An 11737-nucleotide genomic window follows, 5' to 3' on the forward strand; every position below is an offset into this window, starting at 1 on the left:
TCTAGTTAGGACTGCTTTCAGCTTCCTCAAATACTCAGGTCACGAGTTCACCCTGTAAGGGAAAGAATAAGCTGATATTGATATTTTGAAACCTAGTGCTGTATTCTAGACCCTTCCTCTGCATTGGGTTCTCAGATTATCACTCTAGCCAACATCTTCAGGTTTGGTGTTTGGTGTTAGGTGTTTAAATCCAACTCTGAACAATCTTTAATTTGTGTATTTTAGGAGAGTGCTTCTTCAGCTCCTTACTTTTCTTCATAACCAAGATAGACTGGCCTGAGCTTATTGTTTATTTCCCGTTTTCAAAGTTTATGTTTCCCCCTCTTATCTTCTCTGCATTTTTGTCTGATTCCTTAGCAGTATTATATTATATTCATCTCATTAACGTATTTTTAGGCATATTCATTAAAGATTTAAACACTGAGGTGGGAAACAAGTATTACTTTTGTTTCTGTTATTTAATACAGTTCCAATATCTATATCAACTTTATATTTACTCACATGATACTATATTTTGATTTTATACTTTTATTATTTATAGTATGTATCTATTCTATTGACAGCACATTAATATTTTTGTGTTGGTCAAACATCATTTGCATCAAATCATTCTGTAGTGAGGGACATAAGATACAATTATACTGAGGAAAGTTTGAATAATCCCTCCTGCTCCTGGAGACAGTCTGTAAATTTCTTGTTAGAGAAAGAATTTCCACCTAATCTATCAACTTCTTTTAACATAATTTAGTTTTGTTGAAATTAGTAATGTTGACTGGACTTAAATGGGTGGGGCTAAACAATATACCAATACCAATAGCCTGGATGAGTACACAGAGACCGTGACATCATACATACTGTAAGTTTCTGTGAGGATAGCCATCACGCACCAGGGTGTTACAATAATGACAAACCCTGGTTGTCAGCCAGACTTAAACAGCTAAGGTGGGAGAAAAAAGCTGCCCTCAAGAGTGAGGACAGAATCAGATTTCAAGCATCAAAGTACAAATTTAGCAAGGAGGTGAGATAAGCTAAACATCTGTACTCTGAGAAACTACAACATCAGTTTTCAGCTAATGACCAGGTTTCTGTCAGTCGGACACTCCTGTCACCAACAGCCCCAATGGCACCAGCCATCACCATCAACTCCAGCCCATCAGCTTCACCACCCCCACCACAGCAATGACTGGGGTCTCTCCACAGATGCACACTTCAATGCCCCCCTTCCCCTCCTCAAGAACAACTATCTCCATCCTTAAGAGAGATGTTAACAAAATCTTCAAGAGACAGAACCCACACAACAAAGCAGCTGGACCTGACTGTGGCTCTCCATCCACAGTACTGTGCAGATCAGCTGTCTCCAGTATTTACAGACATCTTTAACTCCTCACTGGAGATATGCCATGTGCCAACCTGCTTCAAGACTTCAACCATCATCCCAATCCACAAAATACCCAGGTCTACAGGACTTAATGACGACAAACCTGTTGCTCCAACATCTGTAGTAATGTAGTGCTTTAAACACCTCATGCTGCCTCACTTCAACTCCATCACAGACCGTCTCCTGGACCCCCTGCAGTTGTCCTACAGAGCCAACAGGTCTGTAGATGATGCAATTAAAATGGCCCTCTATTTCATCCTTCAGCACCTGGACTCCCCAGGAACCTATGCTAGGATCCTGTTTGTGGATTCCAGCTCTACCACAGGACAAGCCCTCTCAGCTGAGTGTGCTTTTTTTTCCACCTGTAAGTGGATCACAGACTTCCTGACCTACAGGAAGCAGCATGTTAGACTGGGAAAACATGTCTCTGACTCACTGACCATCAATACTGTCTCCCCACAAGGCTGTGTTCTTTCTCCTCCACTCTTCACCCTGTACACCAACAGCTGCACCTCCGGTCACCAGTCCATCAAAGATTGCGGATAGGACCTCCCTCATCTGGCTCATCTCTGATGGGGATGAGTCTGCCTGTAGGAGGGAAATTTATTATCTGTTGGTGACCTGGTTTAGTCACAGCAACCTGGAGCTTAATGCTGTGAAAACAGTGGAGATAGTTGTTGACTTTGGAAGAACCCAGCACCACCTACACCAATAATATTACATGACTCCCCAGTCAACACTGTGAACTCCTTCCGCTTCCTGGTAACTATCATCCCCCAGGACCTCAAGGTGATGTTGCATATAAACGGTTTAATTTAAAAAGGTGCACCAGTGGCAGTTTAATAAGTTCAGAAGTCCTACCAAAAGCAATGATGATGCCCTTCTACACCTCCATTATCGAGTCCATACTCACCTCCTCCATCACCACTTGGTACACTGCTGCCACTACCAGAGACAAAAATAGAATGTCATTCACTCTGCTGAGAAGATGAATGGCTGCAATTTACCAACTCTTCAGGACCTGCACACTTCCAGGACTATGAAACAGGCAGATTGTGGCTGACCCTCTCACCCTGGATGCAATCTACTCAAGGCACCTCCCCTTCTGCAGAAGACTGCAGTTCATCAAGACAAAAACCTTACGTCATAAAGTTTCTTCCCATCAGGAACTGGCCTCATCAAAAATATGCAGAACTCACAATTGTCTCTTATCTGCCTACTTGGACATTAACACCCAAATGCACAAACCCCCTTTGTTGTGTTCATATGCATCACGTTAATGCACACGACTCAGGCAGCCGTATCTTCATACCTCAAACTGCGAGTTTTGCACTGGTCCACTGATTAATGTACAATTAATGTTTCCACCTGCACTGACTGTAGCACTGGTAATTTAATGTTTGCACTGGTTCACTTTTTATTTAATATTACACTATATTGCCAAAAGTTTTGGGACACCCCTCTAAATCATTGAATTTAAGTGTTGTTTTTCAGGTGTTGGGCTCGGCCCCTTAATGCTTCAACATACCTAGACATAGACATAGACATTTTCCCCCAACATTGTGGGAACAGTTTGGGGATGACCCCTTCCTGTTCCAAAATGACTGCACACCAGTGCACAAAGCAAGGTCCATAAAGACATGAGTGAGTTTGGTGTGGAGGAACTTGACTGGACTGCACCTGACCTCAGCCCCATAGCACACGTTTGGGATAAGTTAGAGCAGAGACTACGAGCCAGGCGAAAACTGGGACATCTGCCTTTACCCGCACATGAACGTACATGCAGCTAGAACAGCTTCAACTGTCTGGGAAGGCTTTCCACAAGTTTCTTGAGTGTGTTTATGGAAATTCTTTGACCGTTCCTCTAGAAAAACATTTGTGAGGTCAGGCACTGATGTTGGACGAGAAGGCCTGGCTCGCAGTCACAGTAATTCATTCCAAAGGTGTTCTGTGGGGTTGAGGTCAGGATTTTGTGCAGGACAGTCAAGTTCCTCCACACCAAACTCACTCATCCATGTCTTTATGGACCTTGCTTTGGTCACTGGTGTGCAGTCATGTTGGAACAGGAAGGGGTCATCCCCAAACTGTTCCCACAAAGAGCATGAAATTGTCCAAAATGTCTTGGTATGAAGCTGAAGCATTAAGAGTTCCTTTCACTGGAACTAAGGGTCCGAGCCCAACCCCTGAATTCAATGATTTGGAGGGGTGTCCCAAAACATTTGGGAATATAGTGCATAATACACTATTACACAGTTAATATTTGCTTTTGCTAAAATTTAGATTTTTCTTTATATTTTTATTCTTGTGCATTAATTCACCAAGGCAAATTCCTTGTACATGTAAAATCCACAGTACTTTGCAATGAAGCTGATTCTAATTGTTACATTCTTCCATGTACTGCAACAGTTCCTTAATACAAGGGCGCCCCCTATCTAAGGATGTGTAGTACCTACAAATACTACTCTCCCTTCAAGACTCTTACATCACATGGGTCAGATTATAAGCCCTGAAAATGATCAGAGCCGCTTCCTGGCCAGGCTCAGATCTGATCAGGCTACTGAAGTCAGACAAACTCCTCTGTAGCCATATGAAAGGGTCAGGATGAGATTTTAAGCTCTTTAAGATCAGGAACTCTCATAACTATCACAAGTCTCATTTTAGTACCATGTTAGTACCATCTTTTTTTTCCTCTGTTCAACTGTATTTTACTATATACTTTAATTTCTTTGATTTTTTTAAATTGCATTTATCCTTTAATTACACATTTACAGTGTAAAGGATAAAAACTTCATATTAATCCTTTATGTGAGAAATGTAACCTTTCATCCTTGATTATCAAACTGAATCCATTCTTCAGTGCACATACCACATCACACCAACACGAGCAGCTCATCTACGTTCACTTTATAGAGCAATAAAAAAAAACATGGAGGGAATGACTTGGAGACATTTGTGACAGAATTTAAGTACAGCCATGCACAAATAAAACTAAACATAGGAGAAACAAAGACAACACACTTCATGTAGGCATGTGCCAATCATAAATTCTAAGATTTCTACTGCAATATAAAGCACAATATTGCTATCGTGGATGTTTCGTCAGTTAGTTAGCCAACACGTCGTAGCATATGTAGCATGCTAGCCCGAACGGGTCGGTCGCTAACGTAGTGTACTGAAATACAGTATTACGATAGTTTTGTAAACCAGAATAAAGTTTTAAACGTTATCAGTATGACAATTCCTCAGCAATTACAGAACAAGAGGGTGCCAATATTTATTTCAACAATAGCTATATAATTGATTGATAGAATTGATTCTTGGCACAAGCATCAAAACACAACAGTATCTTCAGTAACTGCAGAGAACTTTTACAGACAGAGGAAGTGACACGGGCATAAAAGTGGCTTAAAAAAAAACAAACTTCCTGTCCAGTCCAGCTCAAAAAGTGGAAGAAAACTGTAAAATATAATGCGGGACTTTGTTGAGTCAAAGTGCTGATGTAGGCTTTGTGGTTATACTAAAACCTGATGCTACATCATCACCTTGTGCTCATTCAGTCTTACTGCTGTCTTACTGTTGAGATCCTCTCAACAGTGGAGATGATAAATATCCATATTAGAGAGCTAGACAGCTCATTCTACACACAGAGACTCGAAGCTAGAGGACAAATAAAACACCAAACTAACCATGTGGAGCTTCTTATCTGAGAGATACAGATGTTCGCTGCTGTACTATATAGTGTTATGTGAAAAAAAAATCTTTACATACACAAGCATCCTAGATTAGACTAGGTTACTTGATTAGGGTCATTTGGTGGAAAATGATTGTTGAGGGTAAATCAGTAGCCTAGGCTACTTTAACAGCAGAAAAAAAAGAATAAAATCCCTACTCATGAGTGATCTTGATGTGTATGCTAAGGAGATTTATGGTGATGTGACATCTTTATGCTATATGTTCAGAATCACACCGCCTGCTGCACTAGACACATGACAGCAAGGATAACTAGCACTTATGGATGATAAATAAACTTCATGCAGTGTAAATCTCATGTTGGATTATTAATCATAAGTTACCTCTGTGGGGCCCTTGAGAAAGGCCCTTAGCCCTCAACTGCTCAGTCGTATAAAGAAAAATAAGTCAAGTCATTCTGCCAAAATGCCATGAATGGAACTAGCTTACACGATTATTCAGCTATAAGCTTAAGGGCTAGTCAGTTTCTGGCCAATCAAAACAAGGGACAGGGCAACAGCTTGCCTAGTGTCCGTGCTAAATAGCTAACTTGTCATTTACAATAAAAAAATAAAAAAATTAAGGAACAAAGATCCTTACAAAAAAAAAAAGACCTGCTTTTGGAAAGCTGAGTAAATCAAAGCAAACGTGTGAGCTACACATACATGGGTTCAGCAGTGTGCACTTCAGCGCCTATCTAGGGCCCTAATATGGATATCGGTGTTTAACTTGAGCCAGATAAACCTTCCACATTTCAGGAAGCAACAAAGAACATTGCTGTGTCAAAGAAAAACATTTCTTTCAACTTAAATTGTGCATTATTTGAATATGAATCAAACAAAATGAGTGTGTGTGTGTGTGTGTGTGTCAGCTGAAAGTAATACGGTCCCTTGTTTGGGAGGACGTTATGTCCAGTGCTGGGACAGGGCTTGGACTTTGGGCCTTTTAGTGCACTTCTCTGACAAAGGCCTCCAATTCTCTCTCTCTCTCTCTCTCTCTCTCACTCATTCACTCGTCTGTAATCATCACTGACACATTTACACATTGTTTTCTATTTCTGTATCTTCCCCTGAGTCTCGAAGGAATTCACTGTCTCCGTGTCTCACTCGTACTCTGCGATGATCACCATCATCCCCACGCCGAACAGCATGGCAGCAATCTCCAACACCGACTGACCCACGCTCGAGCGGCCACTAAGCAGCTCCGGCAGTACAGTCACCGTGGCGATGTAAACAAAGCCGCCGGCCGTGAAGGGGAGGATCCAGGCGGTGGCGGCCTCACCCACTCCCTCAGCCAATAGGGAGCAGGCAGTACCGGCTAACGCGCCAATGGCAGTCAGGAGCTGAAGACACATGGCCTAGAAAAAGAGGGGGCAGATACAATCCAAACGGTCACATGACCACAATACAGACAGAATTTTATGACAAAAGTGCAGATACATTTTAAATATATTTTATAACTTATTCTAATTTAAAATATCTGATAATGATCTGATAATAGTAAATCCGTTGACCAATCAGAACACCGGATCAGCGCACCTTCCTCTTGGTGCATCCTGATTGGACAAGGATGGCGAAGTCTCCAATCTCATGTGGCACCTCGTGCAGGAGGATGGTGATGGTGGTTACCACGCCGACAGCAGGACCAACCAGGAAAGAGGCGCCGATGGCCAGGCCGTCCGTGAAGTTGTGGGTGAAATCAGCGGCCAGGTTCAGATAACCGGATACTTTAATATCTAGAGAGAGAGAGAGAGAGAGAGAGAGAGAGAGAGAGACAGACAGACAGACAGACAGACAGACAGAAAGAAAGAAAGAAAGAAAGAAAGAAAGAAAGAAAGAAAGAAAGAAAGAAAGAAAGAAAGAAAGATCATTTCATTGTGCATGATATGAAGACAAGAATATGATGTCATCATAACAAGACTGAAACACATACACACAATATAATTCATTCCAAACACACGTTAATGTCATGTAAAGTCTATGAAACTAATTAGCTGCTGTTCCCACTAACATTATAGCAGTGTCCCACCAGCCTCTCTTTATTTCTCTCATGACCAAAGGCAGCTTGTCCTCTTACTGAGAAACTGCAAAAAAGTGTAAATTTCTGTCCTGAAGATGTAGGAAAGCTTTATCTGACTGTTACACAGTGCTGACACTGGAGACTCCTTCCACATGTTACACATGAACATCTCCCTACAGAGAACCTCACCATATCAATGACTTTTTAAATGATGACCATTTATGTGGCTCATCTGCGTTTCAAGTTCATTTAAACGAGCTGTTGCTATAGAAACAATAATTTATTCAAACAAGTGCATTAATATGAACCTGTGCTACTGTCACAGCTGCTGTTATAGAGGATTAATCAACAGTTTCTGACCAATCAGAGTCCAGAACTCAGCGATTTAGCTCAACTTTGCTGTGGTCAAAGTGTCAGCGGCCCTTACCCGAGCTCTCCTCTTTCACTTTCTTCACCTTCTTGTCCTTTTTCTCATCTTTCTTTTTGGCTCCCTCCTTCTCCCCCTCCCCATCGCTGTCCTTGCATTTCGGAGCAGCTGCAAAGATATAAAATGGAACGTTCAGACATGTTCTGGAAATGTCTGTCATGCTACATGAAGATTATTATTTTTCCAAGCGTAATCTTACCGTGAGAGTGAGAGTGAGAGTGCCCTCCCTTCAGCAGACGCACAAACTTCTCCACCACCAGGAACGCCACGATACCTCCGAGAACCCAGAGACCCACAGACATCATGTGATCGTGTGCCACACCTGAACACACACACACACACACACACACACACACACTTAGAGTTGATGTACTACACCGGTCTTGTGTCTCCCTTATATCTCTTACTGTGGGTGTGCAGCGTACCATGAGAATGCCCATGTGACTCCTCTTCAGCGGCTGATTGGTCCTCGTTTCCATGGTGAGAGTGAGGCGCTGGATTGGAAAGAAGACAGATCATCATCTCATTCAGCTTCTGTTATGGTGAATATTAACAAGTTAATTTTTTGAAGCCCTTATGTGGAAAAGATCTAATTCCACTGATCTACACAGCACCTACTCCAACAAACTCTTACAATAACCCATCCAGTGAGTACTGACCCAGCGCATGAGGGATGAGGTGCAGGAAGGCATCACCCAGCAGGCCCCCTGAGGCAAAGCTCAGCAGGATCTTCAGCAGGTTCTGGTGCTGATCTGAGTTTGACTGCACCGGGATGAGGAAGAGGATGAGGAAAGGCGCAGCGCTGATCAGCAACGTTGCTCCCACTGCCTACAAGATAAAAGCCAGTAACAGAACATTTAATGATGTTCACATTTCCCTCTTTGGCTTATTCATAAATATAATTTATGAATAAGCCATAATTTATTTAGACTGAAAAAATATCCAGAACATGTTAGTTAGTGCAAACCTGAAACAGTTAGAGCTAAAGATGATGAACTTTCAATTGTCTCTGCTTCACTGTGTACACAGTGGTATTAAACCTGCACCTCTGCTGACCTCTGGTGGTTGATGTCTCTTACTGCAACATGAGACTGTCGCTATGTTCTGGGTTGTGATTGGTCAGAAGGTGTTGGATGATTCCCTATAACAGCAGTCCTGACAGTACTGCAGGTGTTTATTATTAAAGCACTTGCTCTAATATGTTACGTTTCTATAGTAACCGCTTATACACAGGGACGTGTACAGCAAATGCTCCTAATGGTAACGCATGTAATGGTAGACATAGTGAAGACGTTTTCCATAGGAACTATCTATTAACATTTATGGAAGGAGTCTCCAGTGTCAGTGAGATATGATACGTGAACACTGATAGCTGTCGTCATTTTTACCTGCATCCACAACTCCACTGAGTCCCGACTCTCAGCCAGTATCCCACGCTTCATACGCTCTTTGGAATGGCTGTGGGAGTGTCCATGGTGGTGTCCGTGATCGTGGGCATGTCCATGATTGTGGTCATGTCCGTGCTCGTGGGCGTGGTCATGCCCGTGCTCGTGGTCATGCCCGTGCTCGTGGGCGTGGTCATGCCCGTGCTCGTGGGCGTGGTCATGTCCGTGGTCGTGGTCATGTCCGTGGTCGTGGGCGTGGTCATGTCCGTGGTCATGTCCGTGCTCGTAGGCGTGGTCATGTCCGTGCTCATGGTCATGGGCATGCCCATGGTGAAGCTCTTCCTCTTCAGAGGGCAGATTTGCCTCTGCACTCCATTTGCTTGCACCATGAAACATCTTCACGTCTCCATGGTGATGCCCATGGTCATGATGATGCCCATGGTGATGTCCGTGGTCATGATGATGCCCATGGTGATGTCCGTGATCATGGTGATGTCCGTGATGATGTCCGTGGTCATGGTGATGTCCGTGTTCACATGACCGCACTGCTAAACCAAACAGCAGCAGCAGCACAAACGCATACAGGGCCCTCATCTCACCTGGAGGGAAATAAAAACACAGCATTTACTTTACACCTCTAACCCGGATGTGCAGGTACACCAGGTGTGACTAGCACTGAGCTAACAGAGAGTGTAAATACTGCTGTGTTTAAGTAAGCGAGGTGGAACTGTAAACTGACCACAAAGATGTAGCAACAGAGCTCCACTGTACTGCAGGAGGTGAAATCATGCACTGAATATGTGTATATAAACCATCAACAACCAAAGCACTGAGGAGTCATCTTGCACCTGGTCATCACCTGACCAATCAGGACGCAGCTCACAAAGCAAACCAGAATGTTTGAGATGGAGTGTGGACAGTGTGTAGTGGACAGAGTCGGACAGTTTAGTGGATAGGGTAGCTGATGGTGTAGTGGGCAGTGCTGGGGCGGATGGTGTAGTGGACGGTGGTGTGGATATTATAGTAGACGGTGCGGTAGACAGTGTAATGGACGGTGCTTTGGACAGCGACAGACAGTTTAATGGATGGTGGTGTGGATAGTGTAGTGGCCGTTGCTGTGGCGGATGGTGTAGTGGACAGCATACAGTGGACGGTGGTGTGGATAGTGTTGTGGACAATGCTGTGGACAGTGTGGCGCACGGCGCTGTTGCAGATGGTGTAGTGGAGGGTGGTGTGGATAGTGTAGTGGATGGTGCGGTAGGCTGTCTAATGGACAGTGCTGTGGACAGCGGCAGACAGTTTAGTGGATGATGTAATGGACGGTGCGGTAGACAGTGTAAATGGACAATGCTGTGGAGAGTGGCAGACAGTTTAGTGGATGATGTAGTGGACGGTGGTGTGGATAGTGTAGTGGACAGTGTGGTAGACGGTGTAATGGACGATGCTGTGGACAGCGGCGGACAGTTTTGTGGATGGTGTAGTGGATGGTGGACAGAGGAGTTTACACTTTGTTATTTCTTTGCCTTATTAACTTGAGAGAATAAAATTAGATTATTATATTTTCCCGGTGCTCGTTAGTAACCGCTCTTGTCTAGTGAACTAATTATCACTCCTGATCACCCCTGCTGCTGGATACAACACACTTCCATTACTTCACACCCTAAGAAGTGCTCTAATATAGGGCAGCAATCTGGAAATAAATCTACATCATGCACTCCACAGTGAGTACAAACAAATCATTTCATCATCACATGAGGCTGAAATGGCTTCCTGTTGGAGATATAGTGCACTAGATAGGGTGATGAAGCTATTAATCAATACCCTATGTAGGGCACTTAGTGTATAAAGCAGATGTTCATTTGGGATACAGCCTTTGTTAAAGCACTTCCTCTATTAAATAATTTTCTTTTCTGCTTCATTCATTCATTACTTATAGGCTAATCTGCTCTGTACGTGAAGAGGAAAGCGACGTTTTTATAGAACACATTTATTAATAAGGATAAGAAATACATTAGTTAAGTTATAACCCGATGTATAAACACAGCTGAAGAGTAAACAGTGGGAATCCTGGTGCAGATAACTAGCCGGCTAGCAAGCTAGCTACGAGTTGCATAATACAACAGGGGAAAAACATGATTCTCATTATTATTATTTTTGCTATATAATTTAACACAACATACTCACCGCCTGCGAAGCGTGCACGCGCACTGTAAATCTGTATTTCTATACGGATTTACTTTGAACTCTAGTTTACTGAGAGAGGCTGCAGGTCTGATGCGCCCTCCGTTCCTATCTAACCGACGTGGCGTTTAGTCCAGCCCAAATCTCGCGAGAACTCGGAAGACGTGAGTTCAGAGCGCGACGATAGCCGAGTGTCTGCTATCGGCTCTGCTTTGTTTACGTTTAAAATATCATTTTTGTTTTAAAGTTTCGATTCGCGAAACAAAGTTAAATCACTGTGTCTGTTAGAATAAACATAAAGTTAATCATGTTCTTGAAAAAAAGGCTTGAACACAATCTAAATCTGTGTTAAGATTCATTTTGGTTGGAAGATCAAGAACATCTTTCCACAAAATCAATAGTTTGCTTAGTTACTGTGTGTTAGCAATCTTAGCAATCTTAGTAATCTTAGTAATCTTAGTAATCTTGTTAGGTTAAGTTAAGTAGCTTTTATTTGTCACATACACCAATCAAGCATAACTTTATGACCACCTGCCTAATATTGTGTTGGTCCCCCTTTTGCTGCTAAAACAGCCCTGACCCGTCCTGCACTGTGTATTCTGACCCCTTTCTATCAGA

The 11737-nt window shown here is 42.9% G+C and overlaps 1 protein-coding gene across 1 annotated transcript; it reads right to left on the reverse strand.

Annotated features, from left to right (window-relative positions):
- Positions 1–4267: 4267 nt before the first annotated feature.
- Positions 4268–11258, reverse strand: slc39a7 (solute carrier family 39 member 7). The gene is made up of 8 exons (XM_058408389.1): positions 11123–11258; positions 8942–9537; positions 8213–8381; positions 7979–8047; positions 7753–7875; positions 7554–7661; positions 6646–6842; positions 4268–6464 (listed from the first exon to the last, which is right to left on the reverse strand). The coding sequence occupies exons 2-8, from the start codon at positions 9530–9532 to the stop codon at positions 6210–6212; spliced, it is 1512 nt and encodes a 503-aa protein (XP_058264372.1). The 5' UTR covers positions 9533–9537; positions 11123–11258; the 3' UTR covers positions 4268–6209.
- Positions 11259–11737: the final 479 nt, after the last annotated feature.

Source organism: Hemibagrus wyckioides, linkage group LG14 (genome assembly GCF_019097595.1).
Source record: "Hemibagrus wyckioides isolate EC202008001 linkage group LG14, SWU_Hwy_1.0, whole genome shotgun sequence".
NCBI lineage: Eukaryota > Metazoa > Chordata > Actinopteri > Siluriformes > Bagridae > Hemibagrus > Hemibagrus wyckioides.

Bases quoted from the DNA above. Each gene is read 5' to 3' on its own strand.
- slc39a7 (XM_058408389.1), bottom strand. From the start codon at position 9,532: ATGAGGGCCCTGTATGCGTTTGTGCTGCTGCTGCTGTTTGGTTTAGCA. The intron at 6,843-7,553 runs GTAAGGGCCGCT...CTCTCTCTCTAG, and splicing joins AGTGAAAGAGGAGAGCTCGG to ATATTAAAGTATCCGGTTAT. The intron at 6,465-6,645 runs GTGCGCTGATCC...CTCTTTTTCTAG, and splicing joins CAGGATGCACCAAGAGGAAG to GCCATGTGTCTTCAGCTCCT.